The 24,810-nt window shown below is 42.7% G+C and overlaps 1 protein-coding gene across 1 annotated transcript in view; it reads right to left on the bottom strand.

Annotated features, from left to right (window-relative positions):
- The window catches only part of LOC119347093 (NAD-dependent protein deacylase SRT2-like), a 46,635-nt gene extending 22,254 nt beyond the window's left edge, over positions 1 to 24,381 (bottom strand). The window contains exons 1-7 of the mRNA XM_037616058.1: positions 24,217 to 24,381; positions 10,664 to 10,706; positions 10,323 to 10,575; positions 10,175 to 10,240; positions 10,034 to 10,079; positions 8,517 to 8,677; positions 8,302 to 8,431 (exon numbers count right to left, since the gene is read on the bottom strand). Of these exons, the coding sequence (XP_037471955.1) occupies positions 8,302 to 8,431; positions 8,517 to 8,677; positions 10,034 to 10,079; positions 10,175 to 10,240; positions 10,323 to 10,575; positions 10,664 to 10,706; positions 24,217 to 24,261 (744 nt within the window). The 5' untranslated portion in view covers positions 24,262 to 24,381. The remainder of the gene's footprint in view (positions 1 to 8,301; positions 8,432 to 8,516; positions 8,678 to 10,033; positions 10,080 to 10,174; positions 10,241 to 10,322; positions 10,576 to 10,663; positions 10,707 to 24,216) is intronic.
- Between the last annotated feature and the right edge of the window lie 429 nt (positions 24,382 to 24,810).

The following is a 24,810-nucleotide window of genomic DNA, read 5'->3' as shown; positions in this document are numbered from 1 at the left end:
TTAGGTTTACCTCGAACAAAGAAGGGGAGGGATAGCATATTTGTTGTCGTGGATAGATTCTCGAAAATGGCACACTTTATACCATGTCATAAAAGCGATGATGCTGTTAATGTTGCTGATTTGTTCTTTCGTGAAATTATTCGCTTGCATGTTGTGCCAAATACTATTGTTTCAGATCGTGATACTAAATTTCTTAGCCACTTTTGGAGATGTTTATGGGCTAAGTTGGGGACTAAACTGCTTTTTAGTACTACTTGTCACCCCCAAACTGATGGACAAACTGAAGTAGTCAATAGAACGTTGTCTACTATGCTTAGGGCTGTTTTGAAGAATAATAAGAAAATGTGGGAGGAATGCTTGCCTCATATTGAATTTGCTTATAATCGTTCATTGCATTCTACTACTAAGATGTGCCCTTTTGAAGTTGTGTATGGTTTCTTACCTCGTGCACCTATTGATTTGTTGCCTCTTCCATCTTCGGAGAAGGTTAATTTTGATGCTAAACAACGTGCTGAATTGATTTTAAAAATGCATGAGTTAACTAAGGAAAACATTGAGCGTATGAATGCTAAATATAAACTTGCTGGAGATAAGGGTAGAAAACATGTTGTGTTTGCACCTGGAGATCTTGTTTGGTTACATTTGCGTAAGGATAGATTTCCTGATTTGCGCAAATCAAAGCTAATGCCACGTGCTGATGGTCCCTTTAAGGTGTTAGAGAAAATAAATGATAATGCATATAAACTTGAGCTGCCTGCAGATTTTGGGGTTAGTCCCACTTTTAACATTGCGGATTTGAAGCCTTATTTGGGTGAGGAAGATGGACTTCCGTCGAGGACGACTTCATTTCAAGAAGGGGAGGATGATGAGGACATCAATACAATTGTTACACCCACAGCCCCTGCTGCTATACATACTGGACCAATTACTAGAGCTCGTGCACGCCAACTAAATTACCAGGTACTTTCGTTTCTTGGTAATGATTCTAATGTTCATGAGAATATGATGCTGCCTAAATTGGATACATTTGTTTTGCTTACAAATGAAGGGCCTAGCTTGGAGAAGGATGAACATTGGAGCAAGAACAAGCATGGAGATGATGGCATGCGCAAGGGGAACAAGAACGGAGTTACAAGTGATGATTTTAGGACTTTGAAGCCACCAGAATGGGTGCATGAAGCCTTGGACGAAATATACAAGATGCCACTTCATAAATTTCGTCCCGAGGCTATTTTAGGTGCTGCGTCACCTTATTATTGGGCCAGGCCCATGTAATTTCGAAATACATTAGTATAGGCTATTTTTAGAGTCCGTATGTGTGGGGAAACAAGAGATAGGGTTCATTTCGGACTCCTCCACCAAGGGCCACGAAATTCCCCCTCTTCCTCCATGTATACAGCCCTTAGGGCATCGTTTAGACTTTGGGTTTTGTTTAGATTAAAAGTTCGCCATAGCAGCAACTTCGCGTACTTCGTTTGTGTTCAACGACCAGACAAAGGCGTCACAGAACCCCACCTTGATCAATAAAGCTTTCATCTTATATTCGCAATATCCAGATTGCAATCTTAGTTTCTTGCTTGTTCTTCGTTTGCTCGCAGGAAACAGACCCTCGTGGTCAGGTTGATCATGCTCCGGCGTGGTCAATAACCTCTCGGAGTTGGTTTAGTGATTGCTAAGGCGCGACGTCCTCGCACGTTCGTAGTCGGATCGTCAAAGTCGACTTCCACCAAAGCGAAATCCACCATCTCATCGAAAGACGGGACACCTTTGCCTCTATCAGTGTACATGTTGTATATGTATATGTCATCCATTTTTACTTTCCTTGATTTTTGCATATATGACACATGAATAGATGAGTAACTTGCATAGTTCATAAAATCTAAAGCCAAAAAATTAGCACAAGAAGTAGAAGGCATGAAAATATTGCAACTCAGTTTGCACATATAAGTGAAGCTCTTATTCATTTCAAAAGATTGACAATGTTCATCATTAAACCATCCCAACATTGGTGAATAAACCTTACTTGCATCAAATTTACATGCTACAACATGCTTAAATAAGCAAACATGCAATAAGTCATTCAACACAGAATCATCACCAAGATTAGAGGTCATATCAAAATGATTAAACATTGGTTCTTTTGCATCAATAGTTAATTTAATGGGTGCACTCAAAATTGTTGGTATTTCAGTTGTTTGATCCCATGGCAAAGTCAAATTATCAACATAGTCCTCTAAAGTAGGTGGTGTGATCAAAGTAGTGGGTAGCTCATCAGATGGTGCATTCAAATTGACAAGGCATTCATCGTTCTCATGTAGAGATGGAAGATCAGTACCTTTGTCATTACCTCTTATGATCAACTCAGATGATGTAGCCACTCTCGGGGGCGATGTGTCACATGGTGGAGGTGATGTAGTCCTGACAACAACGGATGTGGTTGTCATAGTATGCCTAGTAGTTGAAGGAACAATCATATCAACTCTTGGAATGTGCACGGTGCGCTTGTTCTCCTCGTGGCCAACATGTCGTTTTATTTCCTGTTCAGCTTTGCAAGCAAGATGAAACAAATGGTCCATAGGATAACACTCTTCATGAATTAGTATCTCTTGAATATCACGGTTTAATCCTCCCCAAAATCTATCCATAAAATCATCTTCACTTTCTTCTAAAGAGGAATGCAACAAGGTAGTTTGTAAATCATCATAATATTTTGTTACAGTTTCACTACCTTGTTTTAAGTGTTGCAACTTCTTAATCATGTCACGAGTATAATAAGCAGGGACGAAAGTATGTCGCATGGCAAGTTTCAAATCATCCCAAGTAGTAGGTATATAATCAGGGTGTAACCGACAATATTCACTCCACCAAACCAAAGCATAACCAGTGAAAGAACCAACCGCAACCTTAACCTTTTTATGTTCATCGAAATTATGGGAAGCAAATATATTTTTTATGTCGAACTCCCATTCAATATATAAAGCAGGTTTAAAACGGCCATTAAATGGTGGTATAGATACATTAACCTGATCATGTGATGAGGACATCAATACAATTGTTACACCCACAGCCCCTGCTGCTATACATACTGGACCAATTACTAGAGCTCGTGCACGCCAACTAAATTACCAGGTACTTTCGTTTCTTGGTAATGATTCTAATGTTCATGAGAATATGATGCTGCCTAAATTGGATACATTTGTTTTGCTTACAAATGAAGGGCCTAGCTTGGAGAAGGATGAACATTGGAGCAAGAACAAGCATGGAGATGATGGCATGCGCAAGGGGAACAAGAACGGAGTTACAAGTGATGATTTCAGGACTTTGAAGCCACCGTAATGGGTGCATGAAGCCTTGGACGAAATATACAAGATGCCACTTCATAAATTTCGTCCCGAGGCTATTTTAGGTGCTGCGTCACCTTATTATTGGGCCAGGCCCATGTAATTTCGAAATACATAAGTATAGGCTATTTTTAGAGTCCGTATGTGTGGGGAAACAAGAGATAGGGTTGATTTCGGACCCCTCCACCAAGGGCCACGAAATTCCCCCCCTCTTCCTCCATATATACAGCCCTTAGGGCATCGTTTAGGCTTTGGGTTTTGTTTAGATTAAAAGTTCGCCATAGCTGCAACTTCGCGTACTTCGTTTGAGTTCAACGACCAGACAAAGGCGTCACAGAACCCCACCTTGATCAATAAAGCTTTCATCTTATATTCGCAATATCCAGATTGCAATCTTAGTTTCTTGCTTGTTCTTCGTTTGCTCGCAGGAAACAGACCCTCGTGGTCAGGTTGATCGTGCTCCGGCATGGTCAATAACCTCTCGGAGTTGGTTTAGCGATTGCTAAGGCGCGACGTCCTCGCACGTTCGTAGTCGGATCGTCAAAGTCGACTTCCACCAAAGCGAAATACACCATCTCATCGAAAGACGGGACACCTTTGCCTCTATCACTTTGCAAGCAAGATGAAACAAATGGTCCATAGGATAACACTCTTCATGAATTAGTATCTCTTGAATATCACGGTTTAATCCTCCCCAAAATCTATCCATAAAATCATCTTCACTTTCTTCTAAAGAGGAATGCAACAAGGTAATTTGTAAATCATCATAATATTTTGTTACAGTTTCACTACCTTGTTTTAAGTGTTGCAACTTCTTAATCATGTCACGAGTATAATAAGCAGGGACGAAAGCATGTTGCATGGCAAGTTTCAAATCATCCCAAGTAGTAGGTATATAATCAGGGTGTAACCGACAATATTCACTCCACCAAACCAAAGCATAACCAGTGAAAGAACCAACCGCAACCTTAACCTTTTTATGTTCATTGAAATTATGGGAAGCAAATATATTTTTTATGTCGAACTCCCATTCAATATATAAAGCAGGTTTAAAACGGCCATTAAATGGTGGTATAGATACATTAACCTGATCATGTGCATTTGGATGTTTGTGCACCTCTCGTGACGGTTGTGGTATTTGCAAAGGTGGTGGCACGTCTCCCGCGATCGACAAAGCCCATGAATTGACTCTGGATCCTGTCATGATTAGTAGAACAAGAAACAAAACCCAAAAATAATGTTCCTATAACTACTAGGATGTGGTGGTAAAACGCTCACAGTAAAGCAAATATCAATGTCTTACAAGTTCTTACCATGCAGCAGGCGGTGATCGGCAACCAGCGGTGTCAAGTAACTCCGAATATTGAGTAAAGCGATTGCCAGGGGAGCGTACATATACACGGTGTAGAAATATATGGAGCTGGGTTGGCTATATATGGTAGCAAAAGATTAGCAATAATCAATTCAAAGATGCAATGTTGAATAAACGCTCAACGACGGTACTGTGCTGGTCCTAGGCTAGACCGAACTAGAGACGCGAGCCTAGAACACTAATGAGGTCACGTCGTAGCACAACTAGCATCAATGAAGGACACTAAGTAGCTCTGGACAGCAAGATATAAGTGAAGATCACAACGGCAGTAAAGATAATGAGGTGAAACAACAGCCAAGCAGGATATATCAACAACTTTGTCTTCAACTTTCCTCTGAAAAAGTTTGTGCTGATTTTTTTGTTTTTTTTTTCTTCTCTCTTTTTTTTCCTCACACTTTTTTTTCTTTCTCTCCTTTTTTTTTCTCTGACTTTTTTTTTCTCCTTTTTTTCTCTCTCGTTTTTTTCTCTCTTTTTTTCTCCCTCTTTCCAAAACAAACTAGATAAGATGCAGATTCGATCTGGCGAAGATGTGAGTGACCTCAACTATGATTATGACAATAAACAGTGCGTAGCACGTGGTGGAAATTGGTGGATGGGATGGTAGACAGCGGATGGGATAATGATGCAGCGGCTGCGTGACTAATATGAACAGAACTCGAAACTCTAAAGGAACTAGACACTAAGACCAGCAACTCGACACGGCGATGCAACCGATAATTCAATAATGCAAACAATGAAAAGAAAATTGCAAAGGCTCAGTCTGGCTAGGACAAAGGATGAATAGATCTAACTTTTGTTTTGTGGCTTTTTCTTGGACAATAGGTAAGAAAATAAATCTAATCTAGGAAAACTGGAAATTCTCACCGAGCAACCTGAAAACTGATACCACTTGATAGAGGCGAGGGTGTCCCGATCTTTCGATGAGATGGTAACTATCGATTTGGTGGAGACGACTTTGACGATCCGACTACAAACGTGCACGACGTTGCGCCTTAGCAATCGCTAAACCAATCTCCAGAGGTTATTGACCACGCCGGTGCACGATCAACCTGACCACGAAGATCTATTCCTGCAAGCAATCGAAGAACGAGCAAGAATATGATAAAAGCAATCTGAATATTGCAAATATATATGAAGTATTGATAAAGGTGGGGATCCGAAAGCGGTCTTGGTCTGGTCGTTGGACACAAACGAAGTACACGAAGTTGCGTTGGCTAACTTTTAACTAAACAAATCCCAAGGAAAAGCTACTAGATGGATCTACTTATATAGGAGCAAGGGGTGGCGGCCAAGGAGGTGGGAGGACGTCCCAAGGCAGCCTAAAACTAAATCTAGGTCGTACAAGGCCAATGGGCCCAAGTGGAGGTGATGTAACACCTTTGGACTTGTAGTTTGACTCGGATTCTGCTGCAGCATCAGATTGTTTCGTCCACAACTCAACGCTCCGGACGAATTTGAAGGTGATTCCAATTGGGTTGGAAAGTGCACGAAATCTAGTTTCCAACAAAAAAAGAATCACCCAATTCGGAGTCCGTATGAAAACCTTGTGTGCGTTTTGAGTCAGGTGTGTCTGTGCAGTCCGAATCTGAATCCAGAACGTGAGAGACTTGGACTCTATCTTCTCTTGGGCCAAAAGTGACGTGAGAGAACTTTTTGGACAGCAAATAAACATCTCTTTCTTCCTTATCTTCATATGTGGATTGTACAAATGTCCCATACACCTGCAATTAGACAAAACACAAAAGTGTGTGAAGTATTTTTGTTCTGGATAACATAAATAGATTATTGAATAGTTTGCACTAGAAATCACCTGACAAATATGCATATATGCAATATTTTTGGTCATATCCAAGGTAGTCATGTCCTCATCAGGAAGCACACAAAAATATGTCTGGAAAAGCAGGAGCTCTGCTATAACGTTACAGACAGTAAAGTATTTACAAGACTTATTAATAACTGAGCGACAAAGGCCAAATTGAACAAAAAAATTGAATATATAGTCAAGACTGGGATATACGCACAGTGTGGTTCAAGAGGCACCACTCCGGTACATACATGATAACATGAATGGATTGATGGTCTCAAACTTGATATTTTTAATATATTAACATCTAAATGATCAGTAAGAACTATGACAAAACTATTCAATTGAAATTTGAAGTTATAAAATATCAAATGATTACAATAGGTCAAAAAACTTCACAAGCAAAGACAATCACTCCTTATTTTTCCTCATTATACCTTAAGCACTTCCCACTTATATGATGAACCACCTCTCCACCCCTCTCCCGACCTCTCTCCCTCGAGGCGGCGGCGCCACGCCGCCCCCGAGGAGTCCCCGTCCACACCGCCCTCAGCCCTCCCCCTCCATCGCCTCCCACTACCGCCGCCGTCGCTGAGGACGCCGCGAGGCGAAGCCCCTGTGGTGAGGCGGCGGCGGCGGCGCAGTCCTCGGCCGGCGGTAACGCGTGGGTGCAGCGGCGTCAATTTCCCTCCTCCAATGGCAGTGAGCAGCGGGTTGGCAGTGGCCAGGAGATCTCCGATGGCCGTTGGCGGATGAGATTTTGGCTGCGATGAGATCTGATCTAGGCCCGAGGGGTTTAGATCGAGATCCACTGCGGTTGCGCCTCGTCTCGACAACGGCAAGAGGAGATCCCCCCCGGGTAATCTTCGCGGCACGAGGACGTCCGGGTCTCTTGGCCCGGGAATGGTGGTGGTGGCTGCCTTCTCCACCGAAGGCGGTTGGCCAGGCTGGTAGTGACGGATCTTGGATCCCACTATTAGCACCGGCTGCGAGTTGGGGAGACATAGTCGCCGGTGAAAACCGAGCCGACTCCGGTCATGGCTGGCGATGGCGGCGTCTACGTCGTTACCTTGATGAAGGCATCGTCAAGCAACTATCGTCAACCTGCTCGTGCCGCTCTAGGAGAAATCCAAAGATCACCGGATCGGACGATGGCGGAGCTGCGGTGTCGTGTACCCTATTGGGGGCATCGTTTGTGGAGCGGCGCCGGATGGAAGAGGCGTGAGGTTGTGTGGCGTGCCTTCTCTCGTGTCAATGACGGCGGGTCTCGGCGGCATGGAGCAGCGGGGTCCGCTGGTGGGCATGTGATGATGGACGAGCGTAGGATGGTGGCGTTGTCTGGCGTCGACGGCAGCTAGACCGGGCAAGGTAGATGCAGCAGTACTGAAGATGTATTGGTGGCAGGTGGCTGCGGCGGCCTCATACCCGACAGGCGTCCTGGTTGAGGAGTGGGTCGGACTGGTAGGTGCCCCATACCCGGCAGGAGTCCTGGTTGGGACCTCGGGTCTTAGATGTTAGGTTTGGCTGCGAGGTCTATTTGGTATTAGGCCCAGACTATCAGCATCCCTTCATCAACTGGATAGGAGTAGCGACAGATGTTGCCTAGACGGTGGCTTTAGTCTTACTGTTGTATGACTTTGTAAGGTCTTGTATGAATAATTAATAAAGTGGCTGCATGCATCGTCCAGATGCAGAGGCCGGGGGTCCTCCACCTTTTCTAAAAAAAACTTATATGATGAACCAGAGTCTTAAGGAAAAATATAACCAGTATCAAATGGACAAACCTTTGGGTTGAGGTCCTTCACTTGTTCTTGGAATGACTCTCGGCTGATGGATGTTCCACAATCTAAGCAAATTACCTCATATACACTTCCATGCAACTCAATTGGCTTACTACCAGCACGATGATGTAATCTACAATACTCATACACAAAGCGATGGTGAAAAATAAGCTGCATAGTCATTCCCAATTAATAATAACACAGGAGCAGGTCATTACCTATCCACATTCTGGGTAACCATCGTGTGAACACGGCCGATTCTTTCTAGTGAAGCAAGAGCATAGTGAGCTGTATTTGGTTGTGCTCGCTTGAACCTTCTCCATCCAGCATAACTCCTGGCCCAGTAGCGCCGCCGGGCTCGAATAGAGCGAACAAACTCCTATTTTTATTCAAATGGAAAATGGGGAAGATGACGTAATTATTGGCAAGATGTGGACAAATGGAAAGGGCATTAACAAGTGATGACCAGCAGAAAGGCAAAATCCAGGGTAAGTTGAGAAAAATTGAAATAACAAAGTGCAAAACAGGACCGTGCAGTTCAAACTGTGAGATTAAAGATGGATTACTGTCGTGCCTGATTTGAACTCCCCATTGCAGCTCCAAGAGTTCATTGATCTCTGGAATCTGCTTCAGGACTCGAGCGGTCAGGGCCACACTGTAATCAATCGGACTCCATCCACTAGAGTGAAACGATTCCGGTGATTACAGGGTCCAATTTCTTGGTAGCCAACCTAGGTTCCGGATGGAAAAGATTCAGACAGTGTATGCTGACTGAGGAAATAAAAGGTTTTCTCCTTGCTGGGGCTCCATGGTCGTATATTAAACGACAGAGGTTCTAGGCTTCTAGCAGGTGAGGGGGTTGGCTGCATAGCCCAACATGCCAGCAGCTATTCCTCCGCAATGCAGAGCTCGTAGCCACTTGTTCAAGGAACCATTGGTGAACTATTGGCTAGACGAGTAGGCCACATCCTTAGCTTCCGGTTTCCCATCCATGGAGGAATGGTGCAAGAAGGTTCTGCTGTGCCGGTTCATGCATGACAAGATATGCCGGGTGGAACGCCTGGAAGGAGACGAACCGCCACATCATCTTGAATGCAGAAAGGCTAACTAAACTGCTGCGGGGTTGCATCAATCCCCTCTGAAGACATCATACTTTTAAGTATGACTAGTGTGACCTCTTGGGAGTAGTTCACGTGCAGAACCTGGGGCTTTTCTGACTTCCTCCTCACGAGAACAAGTCCGTCTGTAATTTGTCTACTCTATTTTGTCCTTAACTGGATGCACCGCTCCTGTTGGTTTCTCGGGAAAAGTAAAAGATGAGAGCTAGATAGATCCAGTAGTATTAGAATTTCAGACCTACGTGTTTCAGTCAAGATCCAGATAACTTGAGAAAAAGAAAAGGAAGTACATGAGACCATTTTGTAAACTCCTTGATGGTAAAGGAAGAAGCAACCAATGCCAGTGGCATTCTTGATCTCACATGGATAATATATGTCTAAGCTGTCAACAAATGCAGAAGACACAACCTCATTAACTCTAGGACTCGAAAGTCATGATCAAAACTCAAAAGACTATGCTAGACAATTCAAATAATTTGTCTTGGGATATGTCCCTCTCAAAATAACTTCCTGTGATAAACAAAAATATGTGTTCACGTAAGCATATTAAACCTATAAGGCACGAACAAGAGTTGTCATTGACAGTCGAATAGTAGGGAGTAGGGGCACACACACACCTGATGAGTAAGTGGTTTGAAACCAGAATTGTATGCTCCATTAGGACTGCCATAAAATCAAAATTCTGGTTAAGATTCAAGGAGGCTGCTATGACTGCTAATACATTCCATGAGATATTTACATATATGTCATGTCCGTACCTCCGATAATCGGGAATTCCTGACTCGGTGCTCATTCCAGCTCCAGTTAATACCATGAGCTTGTTACTGAGACAAGTAACAAATGATTAAGATTTCTCTTCAAATGTAGCTCAAGAACTTGACAAGGAAGTTCAATACAGATTTTCACCTCTTATCTATAAACTGGTACAGTAGGTCCACATCCTTAGAGCTTGGAGGATCTGAATCAGGAACTATCCGTTTGTCTCTCAAAAATTGGATGTAAGTTTCACAATAATCTTTAGGTACAAAAGCTGATGATGAGTGATTATTTCTTGCTTGAATAGAGCGAAAAGAGCATCTCAACGGAAGAGGAATTTTCCTCCTATGAACAAGTCCATTATATATTGATGCTTGGATATTGTAAAAACGAGGACAAAATCCTGAAACATAATTGATTGCAATTAGGTAGTTCAAAAAAATAGATTAGCCTAATCGCTCCAGAAAAAGCAATTCTGTTGGCGAACTTGCCTTTTGGTATTCCTCTCAGAGCACTTCCAAAACCTGCAATGATCTGAATTCCATTACACATGTAAGTTGTATAATTAGACTCAGTAAGTCAGTATTGAACACTAGAAAGAGTGTACATTTGAATACAGCCAACTTATCGCATTGGTATATGACCAAGAAAATAACATGAAAATGGTTCCAACAGATTTAAATTTTGGCACCACCATGAGAAAAAAATTAATATTCAAAGTCTCATGATGCAATACTACATCATAATAATAATACTAGATCTCGCAGCATTGTGTCCGAAAAATGTTTTGCTTTCATACAATTTTCTTTGGTTTGCAAGTCTTTAGCAGCACCTTGACAATTTCAGACCATACCCTTTTTCTTGTGTGTGTAAGGGAACCTTTTTTTTCACGGGGAGTGTGTAAGGGAACCTTTTTTTTCACGGGGAGTGTGTAAGGGAACCTGAGGTATGAATCTTCACCTCCCCGAAACCAGCATAAGCTGTCAAACTCTGCAACTTCTTTTGCATTTGCATTAGAATAGCACGTGTTACTAAATTTTCGACCCCCAAAAGGTTGTTAATGCTACTTCCGTTTGTCCCCTACTTGGGTCCTTTGATGCTTTTATCTCATACCAGCTTGGTCGATCCGGGATGGTTCACCTAATTTAACCTGGAAATATGTCCAACAACACAGAAGGATACTGTCGCCCATACAAATTTCCAAGTCGTAAGCTGAAACCTAACTCGTCAAACTCTACACTGCACATATCAGTGTTCACAAAGCTACAATCGCGGCCAGCACCGAGTCTCAGCATACACGAATAGGCAAGCCGCCATCCACACGCGTTAGACCAAACACGAATGGAGGGAACGTGATGAGGACATCAATACAATTGTTACACCCACAGCCCCTGCTGCTATACATACTGGACCAATTACTAGAGCTCGTGCACGCCAACTAAATTATCAGGTACTTTCGTTTCTTGGTAATGATTCTAATGTTCATGAGAATATGATGCTGCCTAAATTGGATACATTTGTTTTGCTTACAAATGAAGGGCCTAGCTTGGAGAAGGATGAACATTGGAGCAAGAACAAGCATGGAGATGATGGCATGCGCAAGGGGAACAAGAACGGAGTTACAAGTGATGATTTCAGGACTTTGAAGCCACCATAATGTGTGCATGAAGCCTTGGACGAAATATACAAGATGCCACTTCATAAATTTCGTCCCGAGGCTATTTTAGGTGCTGCGTCACCTTATTATTGGGCCAGGCCCATGTAATTTTGAAATACATAAGTATAGGCTATTTTTAGAGTCCGTATGTGTGGGGAAACAAGAGATAGGGTTGATTTCGGACCCCTCCACCAAGGGCCACGAAATCCACCCCCTCTTCCTCCATATATACAGCCCTTAGGGCATCGTTTAGACCTTGGGTTTTGTTTAGATTAAAAGTTCGCCATAGCTGCAACTTCGCGTACTTCGTTTGTGTTCAACGACCAGACAAAGGCGTCACAGAACCCCACCTTGATCAATAAAGCTTTCATCTTATATTCGCAATATCCAGATTGCAATCTCAGTTTCTTGCTTGTTCTTCGTTTGCTCGCAGGAAACAGACCCTCGTGGTCAGGTTGATCGTGCTCCGGCGTGGTCAATAACCTCTCGGAGTTGGTTTAGCGATTGCTAAGGCGCGACGTCCTCGCACGTTCGTAGTCGGATCGTCAAAGTCGACTTCCACCAAAGCGAAATCCACCATCTCATCGAAAGACGGGACACCTTTGCCTCTATCATTTTGTGAGAGATTTCAGCACCATTGCTGCACCTCTCAACGAGCTTACAAAGAAGGATGTGCCTTTTGTTTGGGGTACCGCACAGGAAGAAGCCTTCACGGTATTGAAAGATAAGTTGACACATGCTCCTTTACTCCAACTTCCTGATTTTAATAAGACTTTTGAGCTTGAATGTGATGCTAGTGGAATTGGATTAGGAGGTGTGTTATTACAAGATGGCAAACCTGTTGCATACTTTTCTGAAAAATTGAGTGGACCTAGTCTGAATTATTCTACTTATGATAAAGAATTATATGCTCTTGTTCGGACTTTAGAAACATGGCAACATTATTTATGGCCCAAAGAGTTTGTTATACATTCTGATCATGAATCTTTGAAACATATTAAAAGTCAAGCTAAACTGAATCGTAGACATGCTAAATGGGTTGAATTCATTGAGACTTTCCCTTATGTCATTAAACACAAGAAGGGAAAAGAAAATGTTATTGCTGATGCATTGTCTCGTCGCTATACTATGCTTTCACAACTTGACTTCAAAATATTTGGTTTGGAGACCATCAAAGATCAATATGTGCATGATGCTGATTTTAAAGATGTAATGCAGAATTGTAAAGAAGGAATAATGTGGAACAAGTTTGTCGTTAACGATGGATTTGTGTTTCGTGCTAACAAGCTATGCATTCCAGCTAGCTCCGTTCGTCTTTTGTTGTTGCAGGAGGCGCATGGAGGAGGATTAATGGGCCACTTTGGCGTGAAGAAGACGGAGGACGTACTTGCTACACATTTCTTTTGGCCAAAGATGAGACGGGATGTTGAGCGTTTTATTGCTCGATGCACTACATGTCAAAAGCTAAGTCACGACTCAATCCTCATGGTTTATATATGCCTTTGCCTGTACCTAGTGTTCCTTGGGAGGATATATCTATGGACTTTGTTTTAGGTTTACCTCGAACAAAGAAGGGGAGGGATAGCATATTTGTTGTCGTGGATAGATTCTCGAAAATGGCACACTTTATACCATGTCATAAAAGCGATGATGCTGTTAATGTTGCTGATTTGTTCTTTCGTGAAATTATTCGCTTGCATGGTGTGCCAAATACTATTGTTTCAGATCGTGATACTAAATTTCTTAGCCACTTTTGGAGATGTTTATGGGCTAAGTTGGGGACTAAACTGCTTTTTAGTACTACTTGTCACCCCCAAACTGATGGACAAACTGAAGTAGTCAATAGAACGTTGTCTACTATGCTTAGGGCTGTTTTGAAGAATAATAAGAAAATGTGGGAGGAATGCTTATAATCGTTCATTGCATTCTACTACTAAGATGTGCCCTTTTGAAGTTTTGTATGGTTTCCTACCTCGTGCACCTATTGATTTGTTGCCTCTTCCATCTTCGGAGAAGGTTAATTTTGATGCTAAACAACGTGCTGAATTGATTTTAAAAATGCATGAGTTAACTAAGGAAAACATTGAGCGTATGAATGCTAAATATAAACTTGCTGGAGATAAGGGTAGAAAACATGTTGTGTTTGCACCTGGAGATCTTGTTTGGTTACATTTGCGTAAGGATAGATTTCCTGATTTGCGCAAATCAAAGCTAATGCCACGTGCTGATGGTCCCTTTAAGGTGTTAGAGAAAATAAATGATAATGCATATAAACTTGAGTTGCCTGCAGATTTTGGGGTTAGTCCCACTTTTAACATTGCAGATTTGAAGCATTATGTGGGTGAGGAAGATGAACTTCCGTCGAGGACGACTTCATTTCAAGAAGGGGAGGATGATGAGCACATCAATACAATTGTTACACCCACAGCCCCTGCTGCTATACATACTGGACCAATTACTAGAGCTCGTGCACGCCAACTAAATTATCAGGTACTTTCGTTTCTTGGTAATGATTCTAATGTTCATGAGAATATGATGCTGCCTAAATTAGATACATTTGTTTTGCTTACAAATGAAGGGCCTAGCTTGGAGAAGGATGAACATTGGAGCAAGAACAAGCATGGAGATGATGGCATGCGCAAGGGGAACAAGAACGGAGTTACAAGTGATGATTTCAGGACTTTGAAGCCACCATAATGTGTGCATGAAGCCTTGGACGAAATATACAAGATGCCACTTCATAAATTTCGTCCCGAGGCTATTTTAGGTGCTGCGTCACCTTATTATTGGGCCAGGCCCATGTAATTTCGAAATACATAAGTATAGGCTATTTTTAGAGTCCGTATGTGTGGGGAAACCAGAGATAGGGTTGATTTCGGACCCCTCCACCAAGGGCCACGAAATCCACCCCCTCTTCCTCCATATATACAGCCCTTAGGGCATCGTTTAGACCTTGGGTTTTGTTTAGATTAAAAGTTCGCCATAGCTGCAACTTCGCGTACTTCGTTTGTGTTCAACGACCAGACAAAGGCGTCACAGAACCCCACCTTGATCAATAAAGCTTCCATCTTATATTCGCAATATCTAGATTGCAATCTTAGTTTCTTGCTTGTTCTTCGTTTGCTCGCAGGAAACAGACCCTCGTGGTCAGGATGATCGTGCTCCGGCGTGGTCAATAACCTCTCGGAGTTGGTTTAGTGATTGCTAAGGCGCGACGTCCTCGCACGTTCGTAGTCGGATCGTCAAAGTCGACTTTGACCAAAGCGAAATCCACCATCTCATCGAAAGACGGGACACCTTTGCCTCTATCAAGTAGTATCAGATTTCCAGGTTGCTCGGTGAGATTTTACAGTTCTTCGTAGTTTAGATCGAGTCTGTTCTTCATACCTACAGTCCACGAAAAAGCCACACAAAAAAAATTAGGGTTAGTTCATCATATCCGAACCAATCTGAGCCTTTGCATAATCTTTTTAGGGTTTTGCTTTGTTGAATTTACGGTTGCATCGTCGTGTCTAGTTGCTGGTCTTAGAGTCTAGTCTTTTAGAGTTTCGAGTTCTGGTCATAAGTTGTCACGCCGCCGCCGCACCATCATCATCACCCCTGCCATCTAGCACCATATATCCACCACCAATCCGAGTTCCTTGCATATTAGGTTTGTTTTCGAGATCCATCTAGATTCCGATTCGTGTTTCCTTGCCGGAGTAGGTTTCGGGAAAAAAAAGAGTCGGGTAGCCACGCTCCGTTTAGGCCCAAAATTTTTCGGAAACGCATTTTTCGAAAAAATTTCTGGCTATCCTATTTTTAGGTGTTTCTGAGTGTTTTGAGACAGGTGCCATTATAGGAAGTTTTTTTTGACCCGTTTCCAGTTTTTGGGTCCGGACAGTCAAAAAAAAAAAAATTGGTCAAAAAAATTTCGTGCCCATCCTGTCAGTTTGAGCTAAGAAGAGTTTTGAGACACTCGCCATTATAGTGATTTTTCGCAAAAAGAAAAAAAAAGCAGCGCAAAAAAAAAGAGCGCAAAAAAAAAGAGCGAAAAAAAAATTCCAGAGTGTGCTTTTCCCTTGTTTACGTGCCGCGCCGTGATTTTGTTAGTGTTCTAGGCTCGCGTCTCTAGCACAGTCTAGCCTAGGACCAGCACAATACCGTCGTTGAGCGTTTATTCAACTTTGCATCTCTGAATTGATTATTGCTGACCCTTTTTGCTACCATATTATAAGCCTTCCCAGCTCCACATACATCTACGTCATGCGTTTGACTCTCCCTGGTAATCGCTCTATCCAAGCTTTGAGAGTTTTTGACTACAACGGTTGCCGATCACCGCCTGCTGCTGGGTAAGAACTGGTAAGAATTTGAGATTTGCTTGACGGATTTGTGACACCCACCACCACCACTTGTTCGTAGTCTGTAGGATCATATTCTTGTGCGTTTCTATTGCTGCTAACCATGCCAGGATCACAAGCCGACGAGATTGACTGGGAGAATTTATCGAACAAGGAGCTTCATGATAAGTTTCAGCAAATGATGACTGAACAGGTGCAAGATGTGCTGAACAATTTTGAAGAGGCCATGGAGAAGATCACTGGCTTTGAGAAGACGTTCGAAACAAAGCTCGATAACAAGTTTAATGAATTGCTCGCGCGTCTTCCACCACCACCACCCGCTGCAGCTAACGCACCTCTCCAACAACAAAAACAACAACGACTACCTCCACGTCGCGAAGCAGACCTCCGCCGAGCAAGCCGTGTTCCTCTTGCGTTTGGCCAAACTGTTGGTGCTGCTGTTGATACTTCTGTGGCTCCTGCTGCTGATGCGGAGGAGGATGATTATGTGAGAGACTATGAGGATGAGGTTGATCAAAATCAACACTACGTGCAGCCACCTGTACCACCACCAGCAGGCCACCTGTACCACCACCAGCAGGTCGACCTCAGGTATATATTCATAATGGTAGGCCTGCACCACCACCTCAGGTACGCGATGATGTCCATATTCCTAAACTGAAATTGAATATTCCACCATTTGAGGGTAGATATGTTCCTGATATATATCTTACTTGGGAGTTAGAAACTGAACAACGATTTACATGTTTACAATATCCTGAGGAGAGACGAGTTGCTGCTGCTGTTTGTGCTTTCACTAGTTTTGCATGTGTATGGTGGTCTGAACATTGTAGATTGTATCCTATTCCAACTACTTGGGCTGCTTTGAAAACTGCTATGCGTACGCGTTGGGTTCCACCATATTATCAACGTGAATTGCTTCAAAAATTGCAGCGTTTAAGACAAGGAAAAAATTCTGTAGAAGAATATTATCAGGAATTACAAACTGGCATGATTAGATGTGGTATTGTTGAGGTGAATGAAGCTATGCTTGCACGTTTTCTGGGTGGATTAAATAGAGAGATTCAGACCATTCTAGACTATAAGGAGTATACTAATATCACTCGTTTATTCCATCTTGCTTGTAAAGCTGAACGTGAAGTGCAGGATCGACAAGCATTGGGGCGAACTAACTTTTCTGCAGGCCGACCTTCATCATGGACACCACGTGCATCTTCTACTTCAACTGCACCAGCACCTCCATCCGGTGCCACCTCCAGCCGTGATACAAGAAAACAGGCACAACCACCATTATCTGCCAAGAGCGCACCTGCGGGGCCTGCACAGCGTTCTTCTTCTTCCATGGCATCAACAGGGCACACAAGTGATATTATTTGTCGTCGTTGTAAGGGAGGAGGTCATTATGCGAGGGAATGCAAATATCCGCGTGTGATGATTGCTACCGCGGATGGTGGATATGAGTCCGCTAGTGACTATGATGAGGAGACATTGGCTCTTATTACACGTGAAGAACATGGTGGAGATGATTCTGATCATGAGACGCAATACATGGCTCCTGAAGATGCTGACAGGTATGAATGTTTAGTTGCTCAACGTTCCGCTAGTGACTATGTCTGCATACTTTTCTGAAAAATTGAGTGGGCCTAGTCTGAATTATTCTACTTATGATAAAGAATTATATGCTCTTGTTCGGACTTTAGAAACATGGCAACATTATTTATGGCCCAAAGAATTTGTTATACATTCTGATCATGAATCTTTGAAACATATTAAAAGTCAAGCTAAACTGAATCGTAGACATGCTAAATGGGTTGAATTCATTGAGACTTTCCCTTATGTCATTAAACACAAGAAGGGAAAAGAAAATGTTATTGCTGATGCATTGTCTCGTCGCTATACTATGCTTTCACAACTTGACTTCAAAATATTTGGTTTGGAGACCATCAAAGATCAATATGTGCATGATGCTGATTTTAAAGATGTAATGCAGAATTGTAAAGAAGGAAGAATGTGGAACAAGTTTGTCGTTAACGATGGATTTGTGTTTCGTGGTAACAAGCTATGCATTCCAGCTAGCTCCGTTCGTCTTTTGTTGTTGCAGGAGGCGCATGGAGGAGGATTAATGGGACACTTTGGCGTGAAGAAGACGGAGGACGTACTTGCTACACATTTCTTTTGGCCAAAGATGAGACGGGATGTTGAGCGTTTTATTGCTCGATGCACTACATGTCAAAAGCTAAGTCACGACTCAATCCTCATGGTTTATATATGCCTTTGCCTGTACCTAGTGTTCCTTGGGAGGATATATCTATGGACTTTGTTTTAGGTTTACCTCGAACAAAGAAGGGGAGGGATAGCATATTTGTTGTCGTGGATAGATTCTCGAAAATGGCACACTTTATACCATGTCATAAAAGCGATGATGCTGTTAATGTTGCTGATTTGTTCTTTCGTGAAATTATTCGCTTGCATGGTGTGCCAAATACTATTGTTTCAGATCGTGATACTAAATTTCTTAGCCACTTCTGGAGATGTTTATGGGCTAAGTTGGGGACTAAACTGCTTTTTAGTACTACTTGTCACCCCCAAACTGATGGACAAACTGAAGTAGTCAATAGAACGTTGTCTACTATGCTTAGGGCTGTTTTGAAGAATAATAAGAAAATGTGGGAGGAATGCTTGCCTCATATTGAATTTACTTATAATCGTTCATTGCATTCTACTACTAAGATGTGCCCTTTTGAAGTTGTGTATGGTTTCCTACCTCGTGCACCTATTGATTTGTTGCCTCTTCCATCTTCGGAGAAGGTTAATTTTGATGCTAAACAACGTGCTGAATTGATTTTAAAAATGCATGAGTTAACTAAGGAAAACATTGAGCGTATGAATGCTAAATATAAACTTGCTGGAGATAAGGGTAGAAAACATGTTGTGTTTGCACTTGGAGATCTTGTTTGGTGACATTTGCGTAAGGATAGATTTCCTGATTTGCGCAAATCAAAGCTAATGCCACGTGCTGATGGTCCCTTTACGGTGTTAGAGAAAATAAATGATAATGCATATAAACTTGAGCTGCCTGCAGATTTTGGGGTTATGATAAAGGCAAAGGTGTCCCGTCTTTCGATGAGATGATGGATACCGCTTTGGTGGAAGTCGACTTTGACGATCCGACTACGAACGTGCGAGGACGTCGCGCCTTAGCAATCGCTAAACCAACTCCGAGAGGTTATTGACCACGCCGGAGCACGATCAACCTGACCACGAGGGTCTGTTTCCTGCGAGCAAACGAAGAACAAGCAAGAAACTGAGATTGCAATCTGGATATTGCGAATATAAGATGAAAGCTTTATTGATCAAGGTGGGGTTCTGTGACGCCTTTGTCTGGTCGTTGAACACAAACGAAGTACGCGAAGTTGCAGCTATGGCGAACTTTTAATCTAAACAAAACCCAAGGTCTAAACGATGCCCTAAGGGCTGTATATATGGAGGAAGAGGGGGTGGATTTCGTGGCCCTTGGTGGAGGGGTCCGAAATCAACCCTATCTCTTGTTTCCCCACACATACGGACTCTAAAAATAGCCTATACTTATGTATTTCAAAATTACATGGGCCTGGCCCAATAATAAGGTGACGCAGCACCTAAAATAGCCTCGGGACGAAATTTATGAAGTGGCATCTTGTATATTTCGTCCAAGGCTTCATGCACACATTATGGTGGCTTCAAAGTCCTGAAATCATCACTTGTAACTCCGTTCTTGTTCCCCTTGCGCATGCCATCATCTCCATGCTTGTTCTTGCTCCAATGTTCATCCTTCTCCAAGCTAGGCCCTTCATTTGTAAGCAAAACAAATGTATCCAATTTAGGCAGCATCATATTCTCATGAACATTAGAATCATTACCAAGAAACGAAAGTACCTGATAATTTAGTTGGCGTGCACGAGCTCTAGTAATTGGTCCAGTATGTATAGCAGCAGGGGCTGTGGGTGTAACAATTGTATTGATGTCCTCATCATCCTCCCCTTCTTGAAATGAAGTCGTCCTCGACGGAAGTTCATCTTCCTCACCCACATAATGCTTCAAATCTGCAATGTTAAAAGTGGGACTAACCCCAAAATCTGCAGGCAACTCAAGTTTATATGCATTATCATTTATTTTTTCTAACACCTTAAAGGGACCATCAGCACGTGGCATTAGCTTTGATTTGCGCAAATCAGGAAATCTATCCTTACGCAAATGTAACCAAACAAGATCTCCAGGTGCAAACACAACATGTTTTCTACCCTTATCTCCAGCAAGTTTATATTTAGCATTCATACGCTCAATGTTTTCCTTAGTTAACTCATGCATTTTTAAAATCAATTCAGCACGTTGTTTAGCATCAAAATTAACCTTCTCCGAAGATGGAAGAGGCAACAAATCAATAGGTGCACGAGGTAGGAAACCATACACAACTTCAAAAGGGCACATCTTAGTAGTAGAATGCAATGAACGATTATCAGCAAATTCAATATGAGGCAAGCATTCCTGCCACATTTTCTTATTATTCTTCAAAACAGCCCTAAGCATAGTAGACAACGTTCTATTGACTACTTCAGTTTGTCCATCAGTTTGGGGGTGACAAGTAGTACTAAAAAGCAGTTTAGTCCCCAACTTAGCCCATAAACATCTCCAAAAGTGGCTAAGAAATTTAGTATCACGATCTGAAACAATAGTATTTGGCACACCATGCAAGCGAATAATTTCACGAAAGAACAAATCAGCAACATTAACAGCATCATCGCTTTTATGACATGGTATAAAGTGTGCCATTTTCGAGAATCTATCCACGACAACAAATATGCTATCCCTCCCCTTCTTTGTTCGAGGTAAACCTAAAACAAAGTCCATAGATATATCCTCCGAAGGAACACTAGGTACAGGCAAAGGCATATATAAACCATGAGGATTGAGTCGTGACTTAGCTTTTTGACATGTAGTGCATCGAGCAATAAAACGCTCAACATCCCGTCTCATCTTTGGCCAAAAGAAATGTGTAGCAAGTACATCCTCCGTCTTCTTCACCTTTGGCCAAAAGAAATTTGGTAACCTTGGGAAGTGCACCTTTTGCACCGACCGAGTATCTTTTCTTGGCTATGTTGTTACTCCACAGGGAATTGAAGTTGATAAAGCCAAGATTGAAGCTATTGAGAGTTGGCCGCAGCCCAAAACGGTCACACAAGTGAGGAGTTTTCTTGGCCTCGCTGGATTCTATAGGCGTTTTGTGAGAGATTTCAGCACCATTGCTGCACCTCTCAACGAGCTTACAAAGAAGGATGTGCCTTTTGTTTGGGGTACCGCACAGGAAGAAGCCTTCACGGTATTGAAAGATAAGTTGACACATGCTCCTTTACTCCAACTTCCTGATTTTAATAAGACTTTTGAGCTTGAATGTGATGCTAGTGGAATTGGATTAGGAGGTGTGTTATTACAAGATGGCAAACCTGTTGCATACTTTTCTGAAAAATTGAGTGGGCCTAGTCTGAATTATTCTACTTATGATAAAGAATTATATGCTCTTGTTCGGACTTTAGAAACATGGCAATTTTATTTATGGCCCAAAGAGTTTGTTATACATTCTGATCATGAATCTTTGAAACATATTAAAAGTCAAGCTAAACTGAATCGTAGACATGCTAAATGGGTTGAATTCATTGAGACTTTCCCTTATGTCATTAAACACAAGAAGGGAAAAGAAAATGTTATTGCTGATGCATTGTCTCGTCGCTATACTATGCTTTCACAACTTGACTTCAAAATATTTGGTTTGGAGACCATCAAAGATCAATATGTGCATGATGCTGATTTTAAAGATGTAATGCAGAATTGTAAAGAAGGAATAATGTGGAACAAGTTTGTCGTTAACGATGGATTTGTGTTTCGTGCTAACAAGCTATGCATTCCAGCTAGCTCCGTTCGTCTTTTGTTGTTGCAGGAGGCGCATGGAGGAGGATTAATGGGCCACTTTGGCGTGAAGAAGACGGAGGACGTACTTGCTACACATTTCTTTTGGCCAAAGATGAGACGGGATGTTGAGCGTTTTATTGCTCGATGCACTACATGTCAAAAGCTAAGTCACGACTCAATCCTCATGGTTTATATATGCCTTTGCCTGTACCTAGTGTTCCTTGGGAGGATATATCTATGGACTTTGTTTTAGGTTTACCTCGAACAAAGAAGGGGAGGGATAGCATATTTGTTGTCGTGGATAGATTCTCGAAAATGGCACACTTTATACCATGTCATAAAAGCGATGATGCTGTTAATGTTGCTGATTTGTTCTTTCGTGAAATTATTCGCTTGCATGGTGTGCCAAATACTATTGTTTCAGATCGTGATACTAAATTTCTTAGCCACTTTTGGAGATGTTTATGGGCTAAGTTGGGGACTAAACTGCTTTTTAGTACTACTTGTCACCCCCAAACTGATGGACAAACTGAAGTAGTCAATAGAATGTTGTCTACTATGCTTAGGGCTGTTTTGAAGAATAATAAGAAAATGTGGGAGGAATGCTTGCCTCATATTGAATTTGCTTATAATCGGTCATTGCATTCTACTACTAAGATGTGCCCTTTTGAAGTTGTGTATGGTTTCCTACCTCGTGCACCTATTGATTTGTTGCCTCTTCCATCTTCGGAGAAGGTTAATTTTGATGCTAAACAACGTGCTGAATTGATTTTAAAAATGCATGAGTTAACTAAGGAAAACATTGAGCGTATGAATGCTAAATATAAACTTGCTGGAGATAAGGGTAGAAAACATGTTGTGTTTGCACCTGGAGATCTTGTTTGGTTACATTTGCGTAAGGATAGATTTCCTGATTTGCGCAAATCAAAGCTAATGCCACGTGCTGATGGTCCCTTTAAGGTGTTAGAAAAAATAAATGATAATGCATATAAACTTGAGTTGCCTGCAGATTTTGGGGTTAGTCCCACTTTTAACATTGCAGATTTGAAGCATTATGTGGGTGAGGAAGATGAACTTCCGTCGAGGACGACTTCATTTCAAGAAGGGGAGGATGATGAGGACATCAATACAATTGTTACACCCACAGCCCCTGCTGCTATACATACTGGACCAATTACTAGAGCTCGTGCACGCCAACTAAATTATCAGGTACTTTCGTTTCTTGGTAATGATTCTAATGTTCATGAGAATATGATGCTGCCTAAATTGGATACATTTGTTTTGCTTACAAATGAAGGGCCTAGCTTGGAGAAGGATGAACATTGGAGCAAGAACAAGCATGGAGATGATGGCATGCGCAAGGGGAACAAGAACGGAGTTACAAGTGATGATTTCAGGACTTTGAAGCCACCATAATGTGTGCATGAAGCCTTGGACGAAATATACAAGATGCCACTTCATAAATTTCGTCCCGAGGCTATTTTAGGTGCTGCGTCACCTTATTATTGGGCCAAGCCCATGTAATTTCGAAATACATAAGTATAGGCTATTTTTAGAGTCCGTATGTGTGGGGAAACCAGAGATAGGGTTGATTTCGGACCCCTCCACCAAGGGCCACGAAATCCACCCCCTCTTCCTCCATATATACAGCCCTTAGGGCATCGTTTAGACCTTGGGTTTTGTTTAGATTAAAAGTTCGCCATAGCTGCAACTTCGCGTACTTCGTTTGTGTTCAACATCCAGACAAAGGCGTCACAGAACCCCACCTTGATCAATAAAGCTTCCATCTTATATTCGCAATATCCAGATTGCAATCTTAGTTTCTTGCTTGTTCTTCGTTTGCTCGCAGGAAACAGACCCTCGTGGTCAGGTTGATCGTGCTCCGGCGTGGTCAATAACCTCTCGGAGTTGGTTTAGCGATTGCTAAGGCGCGACGTCCTCGCACGTTCGTAGTCGGATCGTCAAAGTCGACTTTGACCAAAGCGAAATCCACCATCTCATCGAAAGATGGGACACCTTTGCCTCTATCAGAACGGTGATTCTATGCTGGGGTGGGAACAGAGAGTAAAATGGAAGGACAAAAATGGAGCAGGGGAGTGATTACCGAAGCCGAAACGCGGGAGCCATGCGCCGCTAACACCGCCGCCATCAGATGCTGCTGGCGGCGGGCGAGGCGGAGGCGGGAGGCGGGAGGCGGTGACGTGGAGGCAAGATCGCCGCGGGCGTGGGGGAGGGCGCTGGTCGGAGGCTGCCGAGCGCTTGGCTAGTCCTTTTGTTTGGTGGGAAAAATAATAAACACCGAAAGAAAAACCGGTACACCACCACGTCGGTCGATAATAAGGGGGAAAAGAGTGAATTGCACAGAACACTTTCAGGGGCACTTATAACAGTTTACAGCACCTTTTGGGGAAGTTTTCACAAAACCACAACTTCTGGGCCCCCAGGGCGCCTTTTTTAGCGCCGACGGCGAAAAAACGGCTCAGCCGCGCCCCGAGATCCTCGTTTATTGTCGGTTTGGTCCGAAATTAGAACCGGCGAATCCAAGCCGAACCCAGCACGTCGGGGGGCTCCTGGGGCGCCGACTGAAGCAAAAAGGCGCGTGGGTCCACGCTGTCCACGACACCAGCCGATTTCCCGCCGTTTTCTTTCCCCTTTCCCTCTATTTCCCGAGTGTCGCCCCTTCTCCCCCCGCCATTCT

This window comes from Triticum dicoccoides, unplaced genomic scaffold (genome assembly GCF_002162155.2).
Source record: "Triticum dicoccoides isolate Atlit2015 ecotype Zavitan unplaced genomic scaffold, WEW_v2.0 scaffold58118, whole genome shotgun sequence".
NCBI lineage: Eukaryota > Viridiplantae > Streptophyta > Magnoliopsida > Poales > Poaceae > Triticum > Triticum dicoccoides.
Note: the sequence above shows the minus strand (reverse complement) of the source record. Positions and strands in the feature narration are given on the sequence as shown.